Raw genomic sequence first — 24,192 nt, 5'->3', positions numbered from 1 at the left:
ATAAAACCATCAAGATGAATTTACCATATAAGCAAAATATATATTTAGTCTTGTTTTCTGGGGGGATAAAAAAAGACTAAATATCTTATCTAACTTGAACTATTAATTTATACATTTAGTATTTGCAATTAAATGACATGGGAAAGAGACAGCAGCACTTTCTTTTTGTAGTATTGCCATTCTAGCACTAGATTCTCTGCTTAAGCATGCTCAGAGTTGTGCTTATATTTGCACACATTACTATGTTAAAGTACAAGTTGGAAGATCCTTAACTTTGCATGAGACTGTTCTTATGCACTCATTACACACACATCTGTGTGTATGTACTGTTGATAAATGAGGGCCCTGTAATGTAGAGTTTATGCTGTAATTAAAGCCTGCAAATTTCCAAAATTTAAATTAACAAAACACTATTGATTGTCACAAAACTTACCTCAGTATCTCTAATTTGCAGTTTATATTCTTCAGTCCAGTGCAGAGTAGCTTCACTCCTGAATCCTGCAGATTATTATTGTTCATGTTCAGCTCTTTCAGATTGGTATCTGATCCAAGAACTGAAGCCAGAGCTGGACAGCTTTTGTCAGTTAAGCCACAATCATTTAGCCTAAAAGAGAAATAAATCAAATCACAAGGTTTTGATACATGAAATACATTTGTTAAATACAAACAATCTATTTATACTAATTTTTAGATTAACAGTAAATATACTGCATATATATTAGAATTGTATTGATTTAAATTTCCTACATAAAACAAACTAGCATGCTTGAATAAAACTTTTTTAATAACAGGTAGTAAATTAATAACAGGCTTATATCATTTATGGCAATGAGTTATATATTTAAAAGTGCTGCTCTATCTTGATGAGTTTATTTGTTGTTTGTAGTTAGAGTATTCTTATTTTTGTTACTTTTGTTTGAAAGTATATTTTTTCCATAAGCATAGCACATACCCAACTGTACCATAACCATGACCATAAAACTGTGATACAAACCGAACCATGAAAAAGTTGAACCGTTTCACCCCTAGTATCAGTGTAGATTGATGCAATTTTAAGATGAGAACAAAACATGACAAGATATATTAAATAACTTACAGAGCTCTTTTGCAGGTTTTTATGACCGCTGATAATCTAATGAGAAACTCGTCTGATTTCTTGAATTTCTGAAGCTCAAACTCCTCCAACTCCTCGTCTGATGTCAACAACACAAAGACCAAAGCAGACCACTGGGCAGGTGAAAGATCAGCAGATGAGAGACTTCCTTTGCTAAGGTGGGTCTGAATGTCTTTCACCAGAGTTTGGTCGTTCAATTCATTCAGACAGTAGAACAGATTGATGGATCTCTCTGGAGACAGATTAGACTCTAATTTCTGCTTGATGTACTGAACTATTTCCTTTTTACTCTGCTCATTTCTATTTTCCAGTGTCAACAGACCCTGTAAGAGTCTCTGATTGGATTGGAGTGACAAACCAAGGAGGAATCGAAGAAAAAGATCCAGGTGTCCATTATCACTCTCTAGTGCCTTGTCCACTGCAGTCTTGAGCAAATCAATAATGTTTTTTTTGGATTTTCCAAGAAGGATCTGAAGGAAATTTGTGTTTTTCTGTTCTGTAGAGTCTTGATCAAACACATATTTCTTGTTGATGTCTAGAAACAGATGTGCATAAAGGGCTGCAATAAACTCTTGAATGCTCAAGTGAACGAAGCAGTACATGGTACCAAGAGTGATCCCTGTTTCCTCCTTAAAGATCTGGGTACACATGCCTGAGTACACTGATGCCTTATAGACGTCAATACCACAGGCTTCCAGATCGGTGTCATAGAAGATCACATTGTTTCTTTCCAGCTGATCAAATGCCAGTTTCGCCAGTGAAAAGATGGCATCTTTATCCCAGGAAACATCTGGTGTATGTTCTCCATCATACTTTCGTCTGCTCTGCTGGATCTGAAATCTGAGGAAGTGTGTGTACATTTGTGTCAGAGTCTTAGGAGTGTCTTCAGTATTTGACTTCTGCAGTGTTTTGGAGGCATCATCAGCCTGATTGTTTTTCACAACATTATTTCTTTTCTCCTCTAAAATGTTCTGGAGAACAGTGGCTGAAATCCAGCAGAAGACAGGGATGTGGCACATGATAAAGTGACTCTTTGATTGTTTAACATGATCAATGATTTCTTTGGCCTGATTCTCATCCCTGAATCTTTTTCTGAAGTACTCCTCCTTTTGTGCATCATTGAATCCTCGTATCTCTGTCAGCCGGTCGATACAGTCAGGAGGAATCTTACTGGCAGCTGCTGGTCTGCTGGTGATCCAGATGAGAGCAGAAGGAAGCAGATTTCCCTTGATGAGGTTCGTCAGGAGAACATCCAGAGAGACTGGTGATGAAACATCAGACCACGTCTCATTATCCTTAAAGTTTACAGGAAGTCGACATTCATCCAATCCATCAAGAATGAACAAGACTTTGAAATGATTTCTTCTCGTAAGGTTCAGTCCTTTTGTCTCTGGGAAAAACTGAGTTATAAGGTCCATCAAACTTAGTTTGTCTTGCTCCTTTAAGTTCATCTCTCTGAATGGAAGAGGAAACATGAAGCTGATATCTTGATTTTCTTTTCCTTCGGCCCAATCCAGAACAAACTTCTGCACAGAGACTGATTTTCCGATGCCAGCAACTCCTTTTGTCAGTACAGTTCTGATCTGCTTGTCTTGTTCAGGTGCTTCAAACAAATGTTTGCACTCAACCTGTATCTCCTGTGATTCATGACGTCTGGAAGCAACTTCAATCTGTCTCACCTCATGTTCAGTATTGACCTGTTCACTACAACCCTGACTGATATAGAGATCTGTGTAGATGTTCTTCAGAAGTGTAGAGTCTCCTTGCTTTGCAATTCCTTCAGACACACATTGATACTTCTTCTTTAGGCTACACTTTAGCTGATGAATGAAGACCAGCTCGTCTAAACAGAAACAAAAATATATTTAATTAATATTTAATAATATTCAGATATTATTTAATCTTATTTTCTCTCTACATTTATAAGTGACAATCTGACAGATGATTACGAGTCTCTTACTTTCTATAGTATCAGCAGCTTCATCTTGCTTCATCTCTCTCAGGAAGTAGAGCGTGAGATCAAGAGCTGCTTCTTTCATACTGCATCTGTTCTCATTAAAGTCCTTCACAAAGTATTGCATGTCCTCTTTTTGTAATATTTTCTTAAACTTTTCCAGTTCTTTCTTCAGAAATGTCATTATTTTGCTCTCAAGATCCTACAAAGAAAGACAAGAATGAATGAGAGAAAATAACCCTATATTTGGTTAAAAAGTATTTATTCAGTAATTAAACATATTCATCAAAAATTAAGTCGCGACAATCATTACTTTGTTTTAAATATTAATAAAAATAGGCTTTTGTTCTTATTTTATAGGTTCTCAAAAAGAAAAAGTAGAAATAAAAGTTCTGTCAAACTATTATTCAATAACAATATTTCAATCAATATTTTTTTATTATAATTATTAAATATTCTTGAAAATGTGTTTTATTACCTGGAAGATCTGCAGGAGACTGTCTGTAAAATTATTGTGGTTCCTGTGAGACTGTAAATCTGGATCTAATGTTTCACACTGAAGCCTGATAGTAAATAAAATAAATCAAATACTGCATTTTTAGGAAAAAAATAGATATATGACCAAAGTATATTTTAAAGATTTTAGCAAAGAGCAAAACAATAAATAAGTGATAAATTTATTGACTACAAGTAGTTTTATGATAATTATTCACTGACACACTTTCTGACACAGTCTATGTTTAAAGAAAAATCAGAAACAGATCAAATACCGTCTGGTTCGTGATGTTGTTTCTTCACTGAATCTCGGTGGTTCTTCCTTTGACCAGTCACTCTTCACAGACACAGAGCTGGACACATGTGAGTCTGATCTTACACTAATGACACAAAGAACAAAACACTTTACTACAGGAGCTCCTTCAGTCTCAGTTAAAGAGCTTCACTGTTGAGGATGGTAATGAAGCACAGTATAGACATGCATTTGTTCATCTATGACTATGGATAGATGGAAAGACATATTCATGTTTGGCTGCATGATCTATTTTTCATGGTTAATTTATACCTCCTTGTGTCTGCTTGTGTGATTGTGTTACTGGAAAGAAGCTCCAGACTGAGTTCAATGAAGAGGAAATCAGTGGTTTATTGTTTTATTTCATTCATTTCTATCACAAGCTTCTTAGTGGAGAAATAAGCCAACACAACATTATAATGTCAAAGATAATCAATACCTTTTGATAGGTGTTTTTTTCTCACTGAAGGTTGGAATGTCACCATGCTTTGACTGGTCACTCTTCACAGACACATGTGAGCCTGATCTTACACTAATGACACAAAGAGAGAAGAGAAACTTTTCTACATGAATAAAAAGCATCATATGACCATTTAAATTAAGAGTCATTTTTAATGTCTAAAAAATTTAGGACCTAAAAACCAAAATCACTAATGTGAAGTAATTTACGAAGTACATATCCAGTGCTGAAGAGTGGTTGTAAAATTATAATTTCTCAGATATTTATCATCTAAGGCTAATTTTTAAATATTTTATGTATTTATTTATTTTTTAATTAAGAAGTTCTGAAGCTCTGAAGTTCTGCAAATCATTTGTAAATATAAAACAAAGTTTGTTAAGGTTTAGTTTTCTCCAGTAAACCTCTGAAAGTGCAGCAGTGTTTAAAATGATTGTCTGAAAACAGACTCAGTCTTACCTCTGTTTCTGTGAGAGACTCATCTTTCCTCTCTTCTCTGACAGACTGCAGCTAAACTGTCATTGATCAGCATTAGCTTGAGACAACAATCTGCTGTTCAGTGTGACATGGAGATGAAGAGGTTAATGAGATCAAGAAATATGTTCAGTTAGCAGCAGCAGCAACAAAAACACTATAAAATAAAGTGAGTTACACACAAATGCACTGTCATGTAGAATAACCAGATGGTCTTAATGAGAAATGGCTGGTTTAAAAACACTTTCGATTTCGCGTCACAAGAACAACAGCATAAAACAGAAGCGGAAACACGGAGACACCTTCAGAAATACATTCGTTTTCAATAACCCTTTTCTGAAAACTTACTTGCAGTCTTGTCCACTAAGAAGAGAATTTATACGCATTTGAAACACTCATTTTTCTGTGCTTTAAGCTTGAAAATGCTAAATGTTTTCTAGGACATGGCATCAAATCCACCGAGCAACACTTTCTCCTTCTATCCGCGTGTTTTCTGCAGTTACTTTCGGTTTCTTCTTCTTCTTCAGTGAATTTTATTGGCAGTTTGCAATCTTTGTGCATTACCGCCATCTACTGGATTGAGGTGTGATCACATTGGGAAGTCATAAATAAATGAATATATATATAAAAAAAGAAGGATATCAGAGCCCAAGCTTCAGCTAGCGCTGCTCTTCCAGCTTCAACTTCAGCTCAAACCCCCGGAAAATATTTAAAAAATAAATAAATAGATAATAATAATAATAATAATAATAATAATAATAAAAACTATTGGGCTAAAGTCTTCTTGCTAATTGTGTTTCTTTTATAAACTCTATCACTGCTTTGGTTGTAGACTGTGTTCCAGGTAGACTCAACAGGTTGCTCAAAGTAATAGAGTTATTTGTTACCCTCTTAAATATTTCTCTTTTTTCAGAGTACTGGAACCCAAGTGAACTGTAATAATAGCTTCTGTTGAGTTATCCTGAAAATCATCTGATGAACTTCATCTAAAAGATCCTGTCTGCATACAGATTTCCCAGTCTGAATGCTAGTTAGGGAGGACATACAGTCTGAGCAAATAACAGATTTTTATGGCTTCACTTCTTCTACCCACTGTAGTGCCATTATGATGGCCATCATCTCTGCAGAGAAGATTGAGAGGTGGTTTGAGGTTCTTTTTTGTATTATAACTTCATATTCAGGAATGTATACCGCCACACCTGTTTTTCCTGCTGGTTCTTTGGATGCATCTGTAAATATTTGTAATGTGTCATCATACATTACTTCTATGTATTGCTGTACACTTTGATACAATCCCGTCTTAATTATATTTTTAGCTTCTAAATTAACTACACGATAGCAAAAAACCAAGGTGGAATTGTGCTCAATTTAACATTTTTGCTACAAGGTATAGTACTGATTCCCATGTCAGCTGCCTCTTTATTGCTGTTCCATCCAAAACTACTGTTCACAATGCGACCAAATTCCCAGCATTCTTCTAACACCAGTTTTGTAAGATGTGTATTTTCATGCCCTTGTAAGTTTACCCAATATGCAAGAGAAAGTTTTCACCTCCTAAGATTTAAAGGCATCTCCCCTACTTCTACTTGCGGCGCTGGGATAGGTGATGTTCGGAAGGCTCCACTACACAGCCGGAGAGCTTTGGCCTGCACCCTGTCCAGTTCAGCTAATGTAGTTTTTGCTGCTGTTTTATATACTGTACTTCCATAGTCAAACACTGATCGGATTAATGCAATATAAATTATTTTCAAAGAAGAGCCTGACGCCCCCCAGTTATTCCCTGAAAGACACTTTAAAATATTGATTGCTTTCTTACATTTGTCTACCATTTTCTAAACATGATTTTTAAAAGTAAGTTTACTATCAAACCACACACCAAGATATCTTAAGTCATTAACCTGTTTGAGAGATTGTCCATATATCTTAAGATCTATTGTGGATTTTACCCTTTTCTTAGAAAAACAGATGAATTGCGTTTTTTCCACTGAAACCCCCAGTCAAATGACCATTTTCCAACCTGACTAATTGCTGTTTGCATCCTTTGCTGTAAATTGTCAATATTACGGCCCCTTACCCACAATGCTCCATCATCTGCATATAATGCCCTGTTTATTCTTTGGTTCACTCCATCAAACACATCATTAATCATTATAATAAACAGAATTGGACTGCATACACTACCTTGTGGGGTGCCATTTTCTATTGTGTACGTGTTTGATGACTCAGACCCTATCCTGACCTCTATAGTTTTACCTTTAAAAAATCTTTGATCCAGTTGAACATTTTACCTCCTATTTCCATTTTATTCAACTTAATTAAAAGTCCTTCTTTCCACAGCATATCATAAGCCTTCTCTATATCAAAAAAGGTTGCCAAAACAGATTCTTTGTTAACTTGTGCTTTACGTATCTCATTCTCCAGGCAGACTACAGGATCCATAGTTGTTCTTCCATTACGAAATCCACTCTGATATGGTGTGATCAGCCCTCTGCTTTCTAATTTGTACACTAACCTTTTAGTAATCATCCTCTCCATGAGTTTACAAAGGTTAGACGTTAAAGCTATTGGTCTGTAACTTTTGACATTCATTTGATCCTTTCCTGGTTTCCCTATAGGGACTATTACTGAGTGTTTCCACCCAGTAGGCAGTTTTCCTCGTTCCCAAATTTTGTTATATAAAACCAGTATCAAATTTTTTGCCTCATCAGATATTTCTTCAATCATTTTATAGCATATCCCATCTCTCCCTGGTGAGGTATTTTTAACACCTATCAATGCTCTTTTTAGTTCAAACAGTGTGAAATCTGCATCTAGTGAACTCTCCCCCGCCATTTTCATCCCCAGCATATCTTTATTTTCTTCAATGATCCTCTTTCTTATATCTAGCTCTTCACCGGAGAGATTCTGTGAACTATGTATGCTTACAAAGGATTTTGCAAGCATCTCAGCTTTTTCTCTACTGGTTACTGCCTCATACTGGTAGTGAAAAGTCCCTTCTTATGCCACCCATCTTTCTGATCATTCCCCATATGTCATTAATTTTAATTCCTGTCCCAATATTACTACACAAATCTCTCCAATATTTCCTTTTAGCTTCTCTTATGATTCTTTTGGCTTTAGCCTGTGCTCTTTTATACTCCAATAAATTAAAAAATGAATGATTAGATTTAACAATTTTAAAGGCTTTATTCCTGTTTTTAACAGCCTCTCTACATTCATCAGACCACCATGGTACCATTTGCTTCTTCTTTGCTCCAGATGTTTTACCTATTGTTTCCTCTGCTGACTCATATATTATGTTAATAATCATATTATTCAACTCCCCAATGTCGTCACTCAAATTTGGCATGACTTCAATTAATTTGCTGCTTGTTTTAAAATTATACAGCCCCCAATTGGCCCTTTTCATTCTCCACCTTGAAATCCAATTTTCCTCAAAACTAATGTTTTGACTCCTTATTTTAATCCAGATAGGATAATGATCACTGCCCATTGCATTATCACTGTTCACATCCCATATGCAAGTACCTGCTAGTTGTTGCGACACAAAAGTAAGATCAATTGCAGATTCTACACCATGAGCTACATCATACCTAGTACTTCTTCCATCATTTAGACACACTAACTGATTATCATCCATAAACTCCTCAATGATATACCCATCTCTATCTGTTTTATCACATCCCCACAGGGTATTATATGCATTAAAATCTCCACATACTATAACTTTGGAGTTTTCCACATCACATACACTCTCCAACATGTCCCTAGTTATTTTTTGACAAGGATTATAAAAGTTTATCATTCTAATTTTTGTTTTATTGGCCCATGCTCAATTATAATGATCTCAAGCTCTTCACTACTGTTGATAGCTCTATAATTAACACCATGTTGGATAACGGTGACTACTCCACCACCCATAGTAAGGGTTTTATCCTTACGCACTGCTGTATAACCATACAATGTAAATTCAAGTGAGGGTTTTAGCCAAGATTCCTGAATGCAAATAATGTTAGGTTTAACAGATTGCTCCTGAATATGCTGCTTTAGTTCTTGTCCATTTGCAATTAGACTCCTCGCATTCCACTGTAAAATGGTAAACATTATTAATCTCCACCACCACATGTTGATTGTGTATCTGATATCCCCGTTATAAGTGTTGCATTAATGATCTTCCATTTCCAAGTTTGTTTCTGCCGCTTTTGCTATTATCTTAGTTCTCTCTGTTTTCGGCTACATGCTTGAGCAGAACAGTTGATGATTTCTACCATAAACGCTACAAACTTTCTCTTTTCCACTATAAGTGTATCCTTGGTAACATTGCAGCATTTATTTATGCTTTGAACTGGGGGTTGAGTCACAAGTGCTGGTCTACTATTGCTGTCATTAGATTTTACCTTTCTAATTGCCTCAACGTATGTAAGCTTTTCTTTTAGCTTCACGTTCTGAATTTGAACCGCTTTTTTATGTGCATCACATCCTTTGTAGGCAGCACTATGCTCTCCTCCACAATTACAACATTTGATTTTAACTCCACTCTCACATTTCCCGTATTCATGTTCCTCTCCACATTTGGCACAACGGAGTTTACTTTTACAGGCTGCTGCAATGTGCCCAAAACGCTGGCATTTAAAGCATCTCATTGGGGGAGGGATATATGGCCTTACTATATAGCTGACATACCCAATTCTAATTCTTTCAGGGATTTTGTCTTCCTCTAGCGTCAACAATACAGACAGGCTAGGCCCTTTAACACCATCTCTTGTGAAAGGTAATCGTTTAACCCTCGTTACTCGCACTCCTCTGACATTAACCCTAATTTCTTCTTCAGTTATCTCAGTTGACACTCCAGATATTACACCCATAACCTTCCCTCTATCTTCCCAAACTTGTGGCCTAACCTCTTTCCCAAGCAATGACTTACATTTCATTAATCCATGCTGCTGTACTATATCTCTACATATAACCAGTAGATTCCCATCTCGTAAAGTTTTAACAAACCGCACGTCACCTACCAGCTTGTGAATAGCATCACTAACCTTCAAAGGATTTGATGTACAAGGAGATTGAAATCGCAGAATAACTTTAATTTCTGAACTTTGTTGTTCCTCTCCCTTATTTCCATCAGATTCTCTCTGCTTTCTTTTCATTTTTTCCTGATTCACTATCCTCCATTCATCGTTGTTTGAATTTCCCTCGTTACCCGTGTCTACCTCAATCTCATTTCCTTCATCCATGTCACTTCCTGCACCTCCCGGATCACACCTCATTCCTCCAAACTCAGCCATTCTGCCTCGGTCTACTTTCGTTTTCTTCTTCTTCGTGGGTTTTACTGGAGGGTCTCGAGCGAGCTGAACAGTTACTGCCAACTGCTGTACTGGAGCCTGGATATTACACCTAATACATTTAAACACTGCATTATTATTTTCACTCTTCCTGGACTGTTATCTATCATGTTTATTGGAAATGTCCCACATGCAGAGATTTGTATTCATTTGTTACTTTCAATTATTTCTATTCATATAAGGTGCAGTATTAATACTTGTTCTTCAGTTTCTGCTTCTTTATGTTTATAGGCTCAATGTCCAACTGGTTTTTGATTCCATCATTACTTTGTCCAGTTGAGGGTTGCCAATCATTGTGTATAAAGGAGAATCATCCCACATTAAAGACAATAAAGTAATGTTCTGTATTAAAAAAGAAAGAAAAGAAAAGAAAAAAACAATAGGAACACACAAATTCAGAAATATGTGAGAAGCAAATAACATGGTTTAAGTGTTGTTGAGAGATTTGTGATGACTGTGAGTGTTATCGTCTCATGTTTAACTTTGTCTTTTTGGTTCCTTCAAGATTCAAACCAACAATGTTGTCAGAGTTAAGTTCACAGACAGCCAGTGTTGGGTGTAACGCGTTACAAAGTAACGCGTTACTGTAATAATATTACTTTTTTCAGTAACTAGTAGTGTAAGGCATTACTCGTCTGAAAATGGTAATATTATTACAGTTTTCCCAAGCTAGTTACTTGCGTTACATTTGCCAGTAGCACCTTCATCACACACACAAGGCACACAACACAGAGAACAGAAGGGAAGGGAAGGAGGGCGTGAATGGAACAGTGATTGGTCTGGGTTTGGCACGAGGTATCATTTACCATCACTGATTGGTCGACAGCCGGCAGCAGAGCGGCACGCTCAGACAGATGGGGAAAAATGGAAGCGTCAACAATGGCAAGCTCTTTTTCAGAGGAAGGTTCCCAGCAACAGAAAGCTAGTTTCGACGGGTGGAGATTCAGTAATTATTTTGTAGGAGTGCTCCGATCACGATCGGCCGCTCGTTAATGCGCATCTCAGTAAAGCCGGTTCTCTAATCAGCGGTTTATTCCATCAGGTGCGTGAACCATATGTTCATACAACCGTGCCAATAAACGCTGAAAATGAACGTGGATTTGCGCATCTTCTCAGTTAATAACGGCTCTGTGTAGTAACAGCTGCTCTATGTGAAATCACGCACCTGATGGAATTAACCGCTGATTAGAGAACAGGTGTACTGATGAGCAGTAATATAAGTGAGTTGTGTAAACAGTGATTTATGTGACTTCAATTATTTCTTATTAAACTGAAATCGAAAAGTAAAAAGTATTTTTTGGAAAAACCACATCCTAGTGTTAGTCTTCATATGCTGCTGAATAGTGTTAACACGGATATAGAAAAATAAGGAGTGCAAGAGATTGATTCCTAATGTCAGTTTATTTTTAATTAATACTATAGTAGTTCGGTTCCCTTTACATCTTTAACTACCCGTTAATTTATCAATTGAATGGGTAACCTATCCTCATTAATAGAGCAAACATTTGCCCCCCCTGAGAGAATTGGCAGGAGCCGCCACTGATAAAGACCCTAAAGAACACTCCTCCTTTGTATGTTCTCCCTCCATCTGATGCATCTCAGGCAATCATAGAGTAATTAAGAAAAAAAGATGTAACTAGTAATATAACTAGTAATATAACTAGTTACTTTCTCCAGGGAGTAATAAAGTAAAGTAAGGCATTACTATTTTTGAGAGTAATATGTAATATGTAATATATTACTTTTTTGAGTAACTAGCCCCAACACTGCAGACAGCAGTGTGTGTTTTCTAGTGAACTTTTAAATTCTGCAGCAGTGAAAAACTCTTTCCACATAAAGAACATGAATGTTGTTTCTGCTTTGAATAAACTTTAGGTGATTCTTCAGGTCTGTTTACAGAAAAGTGTACGTCACACATCCTTTCAATTATAATAATATAACATTGTCTCCTTCTCAGATGAGTAGTTAACATCTTCAGTATTACAGAAGTGTATCGTGTTTGAGCTGATGTTTTATTTTATGGCAAGAAACCTCGCAGAATGCAGAAATTCAGAAACTGTCCCAAACACCCTTAATTCACCCCATCATTACACGCTTTTAATAAAATATCTAGAAACAGATTTGTTCACTAGGGCCTGTCTTAGATTTCTTATTGTTGTATTTTTGTTTTAACATACACTGGGTAATGTACATTATTTTACTTCTCTTATCTCTTTGATGTTTTAGTTATTTTCTGTAAATTAAATATACACACAAAATATAAAATATACACACAACTTTTATTCTTACTAAATACTGTGTGTAAACTGTACAGTTGTATTATGATATAAGAAAGATAATTGATGTGAAGAGAACAGGGTGTAAATGTAAATGTGGTGACAATATTGATGGAGCGAGTTGATGTAGGTTAAGTGAAAATATGCTCAGAAAATAATATTAATGGAGATAAACAGAGCAAACGTGGGAATGTTTTTTCCTTGTTTGTCTCCATTCATCAAATATATACTATATATATTTCATATATATGTGTGTGTGTAAAATTGTATATATTTGACATATTTTAATTTTTCCATGTTATTAACAGATGAAGGTGTGGAAAAAGGAGGCTGTCCAGTTCCTACTACAGTGCGGCTTCATAAAAGGAAAGGTGTGTCGATGTACTGTGTGTAAACCCATACATTTTAACTGACATTACTTGATGTGAGGCTTCATGAAGGATGTATTTCCATTTGTAAGATGTTTATTATGTTTGGGCAATGTCCAGATGTATTTGTTTATTTAACAGTAGAGGTGAACAATTATCTGAAATTTCATCGAAATCACAGTATAGACTTCAATTCACAAGGTGCAAAATATGTGACAAAATAACACTTTAAATTAAATATTGTGGTGCTTCAAAGATGATCTGGTCTACAAATCATATTCTACAGCTTTAAAGGATAGTGGGCCTAAAAAAGAAAATTCTGTCATTAATTACTCCCCCTTGTGTGATTCCATGACCTCAGTTCATCTTCAGAACACAGTTTAAGATATTTTAGATTTAGTCCGAGAGCTCTCAGTCCCTCCATTGAAGCTGTGTGTACGGTCTACTGTCCATGTCCAGAAAGGTAAGAAAAACATCATCAAAGTAGTCCATGTGACATCAGAGGGTCAGTTAGAATATTCTGAAGCATCGAAAATACATTTTGGTCCAAAAATAGCAAAAACTATGACTTTATTCAGCATTGTCTTCTCTTCCGGGTCTGTTGTGAGAGAGAGTTCAAAACAAAGCAGTTTGTGATATCCGGTTCGTGAACGAATCATTCGATGTAACCGGATCTTTTTGAACCAGTTCACCAAATCAAACTGAATCGTTTTAAACGGTTCACGTCTCTAATACGCATTAATCCACAGATGACTTAAGCTGTTCACTTGTTTAATGTGGCTGACACTCTCTCTGAGTTCAAACAAACCAATATCCCGGAGTAATTCATTTACTCAAACAGTACACTGACCGAACTGCTGTGAAGAGAGAACTGAAGATGAACACTAAGTGTTTTACCTCATTATCTATGTTTTTCATAAAATATTATGTAATAATGATATTTTTATGCTGTGCGTGCCTAGACGATCTGAAACGTTTCTCACAGATTAAATTTGATGTCAAATCAAACCCAAATCTAAAATAGCAATATCATTTACGTAAGTTCATTGTTTCTTGCATGTCTGTCTTGTGACCAAATTTTGTGATTGCATTAAGCATTCATTTAAAAAGTTTTAATAATGTTGATGTGTCTGTATATTGGATTTGTGTGATTTTTACACACACACACACACACACACACACACACACACACACACACACACACGTGTTAGGTGTGTTAAAATACTTTAACTGACAATAAAGATCATTCTGAAGTCATACTGCACTGAGCACTATTGACATTTTTATGGTCTCTGAATAAATGTTTTAAATATATTTTTTTATTGCTTTTTGATTTGGTTCATGAAAATATTTGTATGAAAACTGTCAGCACAAATGACACAAATGTAATTGTGACTCACCAGAGACAGTAAGATTGAATCTGTATGTGGTCAATCTTCTCCCTCTGATGGTCACTTGATAAAGTCCAGAGTCTGTGTTTCTGGTGTTTGTGATGATCAGATCCAGTCTGATGATCCAGCTTCAGTCTGTCTCTGAATCTCACATCAAGAACATCACATGTGGAGAATCTTCCAGTGTCTTTATCAGTTTCAGCTATACGAGTCTCTGAGTGTCCACATGTCCAGAATACCTCATCATTTGTCTGTAGTTCAGTGTTAGTCTGTAGAGAGACTGAATCTCCCTCCATCACAGACACTGACTTCACTTCATCTGAATCAGAAACACACCTGAAGAACAAACACAAACAGAGTTTTAATCATCAGTAGGGGTCTAAACATTTCATCCATTGTTATTAAAGACACAGCACTATCTGATCACTTCTGTATTTTCTTTGATATATTGATCTCTGCTAGCACTGAATCTAGATCTGTCTCTGTCAGAAGGAGATGCATTAACGAGAACACAAGTGAACTATTTATGGAGGATATATCTTTAACACCAAGCATTTCTGCAGACTCTGTTGATCTTCTCCTTGATTCCTTCAACTCAAAAGTTAAGAATGTTATTGATGATATTGCTCCAATAATAGTCAGTAAGAAAACAAACAGACAGAAATCAGTTTGGAGAAGATCAACAGCAGTTCAGACGATGAAAAGACAATGCAGAAAAGAGGAAACTTGAAATTCACGATAGCATCTATAAAGACAGCCTTCATGCTTTTAATGTGAAACTAGCCACAGCTAGACAGAATTTCTTCTCAAACCTTATAAACAGTAACTTAAACAACACTCGTACTCTTTTTGTCACTGTTGAGAGACTGATAAACCCCTCAAGTTAGATTCCAGTGAAATATTAAGTTATACGTGGTAAGTTATGAACAAAACACGTTTAACTTTTGTTGTTGTTTTCACCACTAGCAATGGAGTCATTGTTACACCGCACACTTTATTAATGTCAGGACTGTCATTTTGGTCTGGTTTATTCCTGGTTATGTCAGTATTCCTGACACTGGTGTATATTGTTATTGTGTGAACGTGTGTGTGCTCTCGTCTGTGTGTTGAAACTACACTGGGCTTCCTTGCTACATCAGTTTGTAGAGGCTTTTGTCAATCGAGTAGCAGTTATTGTAGACAGCTTTGAAATTCGCATTAAATCTCAAAGCTAGAGCACAGACATTTCCCCACTACAAACACCAGCACATCCTACAGTATCTCTTTGGCATTACACCACAAGGATCTCTCTCTTTCATGTGGGGAGGTCATGTCAGTGACAAACATGTGGCTGAGAATAATGGCCTTCTTAATAAACTATTACCTGGAGACTTGGTGTTGGCAGATGGTGGATGTGACAGAGACAGTGTTGGACTCGTGTGTGCAGAAGTGAAAATACCTGCATTCACCAGAGGACGCAGCTGGATGCAGAAGATGTGGAGGAAACACGGCAGATAGATCACCTCAGGGTTCATGTGAAGAGGGGGATATACACGTGTATGTGTGTGCATTTATATACATATACAGAAATGGACGTTAAATAAACTACTGTTATTTTGGATGCTATTAATTGTTTTCACAGCCTTACATTAAATGTTGCCTATGCATGAACAGCTTTATCATTGTTATGCATATTGCATACCACCTGTTACAACAATAAATGGCAAAATTGATCAATTCTGTATCTCATTATTTGTGCATCACATTGAGGTAAATGTGTACAGTTTACAGTAAGGTATATAAAACCAGTAAAGGGGCAGTGTAACACATAAAAGGTAATTAGATAAACAACTATCAAGACCACAGCTAAGACGATAAGAAAAATATTAAATAGAAAAACAATTATTTAATTTATACATTTAGTGCACTTGTAGTGCTAATACAACAGGAGTAACTTGTAACAACAGTGTAACCTTCAAGTATCAAGAACATAGATAATGCAATAAGTGAAGAAAAAAACGGTAAATGGAAAGACAATTATTAAAACTAATTAATTCAAGACCTTTGAGTGAACAACCATTATCTGCTCATTGACACAGAAAATCTGAAGATCCTGCACTCATCCATATTTGTAAATTGCAGGTGGACCTCGAGAGATTTCAAATTTTTTAATTGCTCAGATGTGTAACATTACGCACTGACACTACAAACAAGGAAAGAAAATACATCGATGAAGATTACGAGCGTTAGTTCATTAAGATCATCAGACCACCCTTTACTGTAAAACCTGACAAGTGACTTAACTCAAACCGTTTGAGTCAACAGATATCATTAAACCTGACAAATTAGAAACTGCATCTCAGTATGACACAGCAGTTTCTCTGCATCTGACCACAAAGCACTCCAGTGTGTGGAGAAAACTAAAACACCTCCACCCTGGTCAAAAAGACACAGCAGCACCTTTACTTCTTACGGAGCCTTAAACTGCTCAATGGATCACTGACACCCAGTTAACTTCCATCGAGAACATTTATCAGAAGCGCTGTCTGGGCAGGGCAAGAAACATGATCAAGGATACCTCTCATCTTCACTATGAACTCTTCATCCTCCTTCCATCCGGCAGGAGTTACAGGAGCCTACGCTCTCGCACTAGTAGACTCAGGAAGAGCTTCTTCCCCGAGACTGTGACACTTCTGAACTCCACAACACCAATCTAACCTGCTCCTGCTCTTTTACTGCACTCCTCACAGTACTTCTGTACAGAGCACAGTAAACTATTTCTATAAAAATATCATTGCATTACTGTTATTTTGCATAGAATACATTGTTTAACAATACGTTTGAACACTCAATCCAACTGTATTTATTACCACAGCTCTCACGTTGCTGCTGTTCATTATGTGTATATAATCCCTACATTGCTCTGTTCATAATGTGTATATAATCCTACACAATATATATAATATATATAATATAATTCCACAGTTACTTTGACAATGCAGTCTCTTCATTACCATAATAAAATACATAAAATATATAGTAAAATCTGTGCCATTAAGTGTTATCACTGTACCAATGTTGGTTTCAGTTTCGTTTTGTCTTAAATTAATTTGTTTTGGCTTGTCGTCTGTATTGCTATAGCTTCTTATATTCTTAATTCTTGTTCTTTTCTAAATACTGTTAATTAAAATTATCTGTTGTGGAGTGAGGGAACTAAAATAGTCTAGCTATGTAAACTGTAATCCGGTACTGATTCCAAATTACATGACAATAATTATAGTTAGTAACATAATCCATTACATTACACATTTTAGATAATCTAATCAGACTACTTTAGATTACTTTTGACCTAACTTGATTTAAATAGGATGATATTCTACCATATTGACATAAAAAATATAAAGAGTAATATATACATATATATATATATATATATATATATATATATATATATATATATATATATATATATATATATATATATAATTTCACAAAGCTTGTCAGAACATTCTGTTTTTGCTTCACATTGGGTTATTATTAAATCAAATTATGTGTATGATTATTATTATATAACTAAATGATATGAAATCATATACATTATATGTATACTAATTATATAACAAATTAAATAACTCTAATAACAGATTTAGGTTAAATAAAGATGTCAGTCTTTATTTTTTTCTTTTTAGGAAACAAATCAAAGAAAAAAAACCTAATTCTGTTTCTAATATTCTGTATGTTGCTCAAAAACAAAATATATATTTTGTAAAGTTTTTTTTCCGAACTGATTCAAATGATTCGCGAACTCGCTCCGAACTCCCGAACTGACTCAAATGATTCGCGATCCCGCTACGAACACCCGAACTGATTCAAATGATTCGCGATCCCGCTACGAACTCCCGAACTGACTCAAATGATTTGCGATCCCGCTACGAACACCCGAACTGATTCAAATTATTCGCGATCCCCAAACTGACTCAAATGATTCGCAAACTCGCTCCGAACTCCCGAACTGACTCAAATGATTCGCGATCCCGCTACGAACTACCGAACTGACTCAAATGATTCGCGATCCCGCTACAAACACCCGAACTGATTCAAATGATTCGCGATCTCCAAACTGACTCAAATGATTCGCGATCTCCAAACTGACTCAAATGATTCGCGATCCCGCTTTGAACTCCCGAACTGACTCAAATGATCCACGAACTCGCTCCGAACTCCTGAACTGACTCATGATTCGCAATCATTTCAGAGCTGTTTGCTTAAGGTTATCATACCATCAAAATCTCATACCGGCCCATGACTTATAAATATATATATTCCATTTGTTGTTATTAACATGGAATGCATTAAAAATTACATCAAGGTTTCCCAAACTAGGGTTTGTGACTTTAATAAAAAGCTAATTAATTAAATCATAAAAAAGATACATTAAAATAAATAATTTTAAAACCAATCAAAATAAAATCTTACTAAAAAAGTTTAACATTCCATTTGTTTACCTGCATGTCATGTGGACATAACCAACATCAGAGAATCATGAACATGCAAATGTGATAATTATTAAAATATATTTTTTTAAATCTCAGGGGTACTTCAAGTAAATATATTTGGTGAAAGAGGATCAGAAGACAAAAGTTTGTAAATTTGTGTGTTATAATGTGTTTGAAAGACAAACGCCTTCCAAATACAAAGTAACACATGGTTAAATAATCAACGTGATTATCATCAGTGATTATTTAAATAAAATCAATGTGTTCATCAGTAGTTGATGCAATGTTGAAACACTTCTTAAACCTGAAATGATTTTTATAAATCAATCTTCAAATGCTGCCACTGACAATGCAATGCTGCAATTTGGAAATAGTGGAATAACTATTAGGAATTTCAATGTTATCATATTTTTCTTTGTTTCACCAGTTTTCATATTATAGACAGACTGAGTGTATAAGTCTTTGGTGTTATTTTATATAATAAAAAGCCTAATAAATCAGCACATTACATGAGATTAAATAAACCATGTGTATGAGTCCACATTCTGTTGCTTTGTGTTTACTGGTGAAAGAGCAATACCTGAAACACAAAAGTACATTTCTCAAATAACAACAAACTTTACGATTATAATTTAGAGCAAAAATAATTCTGATCGGTTTAGCCGTTATACAACCTGACTAAAATGCTCATACATTTCGTTGTCTTAAACTTGACTAAACTAAAACAGGACAGGGTTGACTAAATATGATTACTAAAATGTAAATTTGAGTAAAACTAAGACTGAATTAAAAATGGCTGCCAAACTTAATACTGCTGTGTGGTTAATTAATAATAATCTTACTGCTAAAATGTCAAGTTTTCATTGACTAAAACTAGACTAAAATGTTGATACTTTCAGTCGACTAAAACTAAACAGGATAAGGTTGACTAAATATGATAAAAACTAACAAGGACATTTAACTGGTTCTACATTATATTTATATACACTTCTTCTAATCTCACACACTATTTAGGATGATAGTATGAACATTGAGACAAAGGGCATGTCTTTATAAATGAAGCACTGAATCATTGACTCAAATGATTCAAAATTCACAAACACGAATCCTTCAGTAACGAAACACTGCTGTGTGTTGCTCAGAGAAGCGTTTGGAAGCGTTTTCATTAACCAAATGGAGCAAAAACAGTCAACTTTGACAATATATCAAATATTGAACTAACATGTATATGAACTACTCATTTCAACGCTTTAAAATGTTACATTTGGTTGTGTCATGTTGCTTAACTGGGCTGTATGGGTTATGTGTCTTCTGTGTGCAGTTGTGTTCATTTGTTTTGATTTCTCCAGGAGATTCTCTCTCAGACAGACTGTGTGAACTTCAACTGTGATCTTGTTGTTTACTGATCCGTAATAAATCACTGTTTACACTGAATGTAATAAAATTAGAAACATCATAGTAGGAGTGAACATGTGACCCGCCACTGATGAAATCCACATATACACACACAAAAATTTTTGAGCCTCATCACTGAAGGATGAAGAATAAACACAACCGGTTTGTTCTTCAGTGTGTATGGTTCTGCAGGGTTCTAGATCTCTCATGTTCTCTCTGTTCTTCAGTAAACTCTGTCTCTGCAGATTTATCTTCTTCATGATGCTTTGATGCTCGTACTTGTAAGCTAATAAAAAAAGTCTTTTTTTATTATTATTAATCTTCTCTTTCATTAATATACAGACACACAAATATATAAGAAAAAAAAAGATGCCAAATATAAGCAATATAAGAATTTAAAAAGTGGAAGAATAAACACACTTAGAAATATCATTTTTTCAAATTTGCAAGGTACAAATAAAGCACCACTGAACTGAGTTGAACTGAATGTGTTTTAGTTTTGTGTTTTATATGAAACATGGTTTATCACAGACTAATGAATAAATGCTGTTGTGATAGTTTCATCTTGTAATGTCACAATAACTGATAACCGTGTTGTTTTCTGATCTTCACAGCAATAAAATGATCTTAATGTGTCAATGAACAGATCTGAAATCATCAGTGTAATGAATGAGGTGAAAACAGGATCTATAATCATGAAATAAAGAGGATTTTGATCAGCTGATAATATTGATGAGTCTCAGACTATAAACACTCATTAAACAAGACATTCAGGATCAGTAGCAGATCAGCTCACTTTATTCTGACTGTTTGCTGATAGAAACACTTCTTTATCAAACATTGTGATTTATCCTTATGAATCTGAACACATTTCTAATGTTATTTACCGCATTCATAACATCAGAGTATTCCCACATCTTACCATTTTCTATGTAAAGAGTTTGCTCAAAACAAAAGGTGTAAAGAGGATTTTACAACTTCGTGGAAATAGTGAACTACTCACCTTAGAAAACAGCTGACGTCATAGGCTCAGCTCTACTTCTTCTTCTTCGGTGTTTATTTGCGGGTTGCAGCCAAACTGTTGCATTACCGCCACCAACTGGAATAAAGTATGGGTCAGGATTTTGCTTGTAGAAAAGCTTCTTCTTTTTTTATTTGATTGGTGGCTGACAACTAATGTTAAAGGTGCATTAATACCACTTACGAGACTAGACTGTGGAGCAGTGTATGATAAACGTGGACATTTAGAAATTAATCATATTCTTTCCATCAATCCTGTATTTTTTAGGTAAATCATGAGATGTTTGAACTCAAGTACTTCCTTCTTAAAGCTTCTGATCATTAATGTTTACAATGTCTGTCTTTATCATTTGAATCATTTCCCTTCTTTCCTCCTCATATTTCCTCCACTCCAATAACACACGTAACACTGACTCCTCACTGTTTTCACACAAACCTGTTGATGTTTGTCTGTTTTGAACAGTGTCTGATTCAGTCCAGCGTGTCCTATTCTAAGACAGAACAAAACCTCATTTCACAGACTTTCTCCTGAATATTATAAATGATTATAAAAATACATTTTATACACCATCATTTTCGTTTCTATAACGTGTGAATCAGTGACGGCTGGTGCTAAAAAACACTTTTGTGGGTGTACAAACAAACTGAAAAATTAAACTGTTAGTATTGCAGGACTGTAAACAGCCATTTATCAGGTGATTATGTATCATTACTGCTAGATAAATATAACAGTTGAAAAAAGTAGTAGTTTTATTATCAGTATCAGTTTCACACACACACACACATTCTAAACAAGATGGCATCTCTCTGTCCCGACAGAACGGTGTTTTTGTGTTTTATGTCTTGTGAGTCACAGAGTTTTTGTACGTCGTCATCGCGTCTTCCTGTCTGTAAGCGCGCATACAGTCGCGAGTTTCTGCTCGATGTCGGCAGAACTGCATTTTTTTAGTTAAACTCTGAGCACGCGGAACGGCTACGGGATCTAGGTCTGCTACGGGGGCCTTCACCATCACCGACCCTCGCTACTGCATCTCGCCCACAGCGGAAGCGCCACAAGCGGTGTGAGAGGAAGCAGAAGAGGGGGAAGCGTGGAGGTATCCGGGCTAGGCTAACGGCTAACCCACACAAGCCATCTATCCCCACCATCGTACTGGCAAACGTACGCTCGTTGGACAATAAACTGGATTACATTCGATTACTACGCTCAACTCCGAGGACTGTAAGAGACTGTTGTGTTTTTGTGTTGACGGAAACATGGCTCAGCAACAGCATTCCAGATGGCGCTATTCAGCTCGATCAGCTGATGTGCTATCGAGCGGACAGAGCTCTCGTCGTGGGAGGAAAAACCCACGGCGGCGGCCTTTGTGTTTACATCAATGACGCGTGGTGCCGCGATACTCTTGTGATCTGCAAACACTGCTCACCCCTGGTGGAGTTTATGATTGTTAAGTGCCGGCCGTTCTATCTGCCGAGGGAATATACTGCTATACTGCTCATTTCAGTGTACATTCCCCCGTTCAACATCATCAGCAACAGGAACGACGCACTAAATGAACTGTACCAGCACATCAGTGAGCAGCAGACAGCACACCATCAGACTAGTGTGTGATCATCATTGCTAGGAAAGTTTTAGGGTTTAAATTGTGTGTCTTACCCTGGTTAATACGTGCTGAAAGTGGCGCTTGGTTTTGCATTTGCCTATCGCGGGACTGCCTGGTTTCGATCTGCTAAATAGCGAGGCGTGGCCAAAGCCAGTGAAAGTACTTAATTAGCTGTTTGGAAAGCACTTGTCAGAAGAAACAGTCGAGCAACATAGAAGGACAGCAGCTTGTGAGTGTTTTTGTCTTGTTTTCTCATCAGACTAGTGTGTGATCATCATTGCTAGGAAAGTTTTAGGGTTTAAATTGTGTGTCTTACCCTGGTTAATACGTGCTGAAAGTGGCGCTTGGTTTTGCATTTGCCTATCGCGGGACTGCCTGGTTTCGATCTGCTAAATAGCGAGGCGTGGCCAAAGCCAGTGAAAGTACTTAATTAGCTGTTTGGAAAGCACTTGTCAGAAGAAACAGTCGAGCAACATAGAAGGACAGCAGCTTGTGAGTGTTTTTGTCTTGTTTTCTCATCAGAATAGTGTGTGATCATCATTGCTAGGAAAGTTTTAGGGTTTAAATTGTGTGTCTTACCCTGGTTAATACGTGCTGAAAGTGGCGCTTGGTTTTGCATTTGCCTATCGCGGGACTGCCTGGTTTCGATCTGCTAAATAGCGAGGCATGTCCAGCTGACTTCAATCACAGGTAATCAGGCTAATACAAAGCACTAGGTTTCACCGCGGCAGCGGTCGCGGCAACCCTCGTGTGAACCCTCCTCGCGTGAAGACCGACGAGTGTAAAGACAATCGACTCTACCTGCGCGACTCCACCGAGCAAGGACACCGACGGGGCACTTGAGTATTGCTTTTCTCTTTATTTACTTTTTGTATAGCCTCTCAAATATCTTACACTTGTAGTCACTATGTGCTTTCAGATCTCTACTATCACTACTAACACTCGGAGAGCACGCTATGTACGTCGCAGGAAGGCCTGTCTGACAAACCTACGCCATGTCCCTCTGACCTCTACTACTATGCTCTCTATTCCAGTTGGTCTCTGGAACTGCCAGTCTGCAGTTAACAAAGCAGACTTCATTTCCTCTATTGCTACCCATTCTGGTCTCAACCTCATGGCACTGACAGAGACTTGGATCAAACTTGAAGATACTGCCACCCCTGCAGCACTCTCTACTAATTTCACTTGTTCCCACACTCCTCGTACCACTGGGAGGGGTGGAGGTACGGGTCTCCTTATATCCAAAGAATGGAAATTTGAACTTCAGCCATCATCTACAGGTACTGGTTCATTTGAATCACATGCCATTACTGTAACCCACCCTGTTAAAATTCACTTTGTGGTCATTTATCGTCCTCCAGGTCCACTGGGAAACTTCTTGGAGGAGTTGGATGTGCTGCTATCAAACTTTCCTGAAGATGGTACTCCTCTGGTACTGCTTGGTGACTTCAACATCCACTTAGATAAACCCCAGGCTGCTGACTTCAAAACTCTGCTCACCTCATTTGATCTCAAGCTAGTGTCCACTACAGCGA

At 36.5% G+C, this 24,192-nt stretch overlaps 2 protein-coding genes and 1 long non-coding RNA gene across 4 annotated transcripts in view; 1 reads left to right on the top strand and 2 right to left on the bottom strand.

Annotated features, from left to right (window-relative positions):
* The window catches only part of LOC127987694 (uncharacterized), a 2,462,016-nt gene that overhangs the window by 1,782,959 nt on the left and 654,865 nt on the right, over positions 1-24,192 (bottom strand). The gene's annotated exons all lie outside the window — the stretch shown is intronic.
* The window catches only part of LOC127987792 (uncharacterized), a 338,739-nt gene that overhangs the window by 8,414 nt on the left and 306,133 nt on the right, over positions 1-24,192 (top strand). The window lies entirely within an intron of this gene.
* LOC127987704 (NLR family CARD domain-containing protein 3-like) lies at positions 1,093-5,281 on the bottom strand. Its single transcript, XM_052590066.1, has 7 exons — positions 5,135-5,281; positions 4,772-4,864; positions 4,295-4,387; positions 3,839-3,943; positions 3,547-3,631; positions 3,075-3,270; positions 1,093-2,957 (listed from the first exon to the last, which is right to left on the bottom strand). Exons 2-7 carry the CDS (start codon positions 4,792-4,794, stop codon positions 1,093-1,095), a joined length of 2,367 nt encoding a protein of 788 aa, XP_052446026.1. The 5' UTR covers positions 4,795-4,864; positions 5,135-5,281.

Source organism: Carassius gibelio, chromosome B22 (assembly GCF_023724105.1).
Source record: "Carassius gibelio isolate Cgi1373 ecotype wild population from Czech Republic chromosome B22, carGib1.2-hapl.c, whole genome shotgun sequence".
In the NCBI taxonomy this organism is placed as follows: Eukaryota; Metazoa; Chordata; class Actinopteri; order Cypriniformes; family Cyprinidae; genus Carassius; species Carassius gibelio.
Note: the sequence above shows the minus strand (reverse complement) of the source record. Positions and strands in the feature narration are given on the sequence as shown.

What these genes read in the sequence shown, in the direction of transcription:
- LOC127987704 (XM_052590066.1), bottom strand. Translation starts at nt 4,794, where the DNA reads ATGAGTCTCTCACAGAAACAGAG. An exon ending in AAAAAAACACCTATCAAAAG is followed by an intron (nt 3,944 to 4,294) that starts GTATTGATTATC and finishes TTGTGTCATTAG; the next exon opens with TGTAAGATCAGACTCACATG. An exon ending in GTCTCCTGCAGATCTTCCAG is followed by an intron (nt 3,271 to 3,546) that starts GTAATAAAACAC and finishes CTTTCTTTGTAG; the next exon opens with GATCTTGAGAGCAAAATAAT.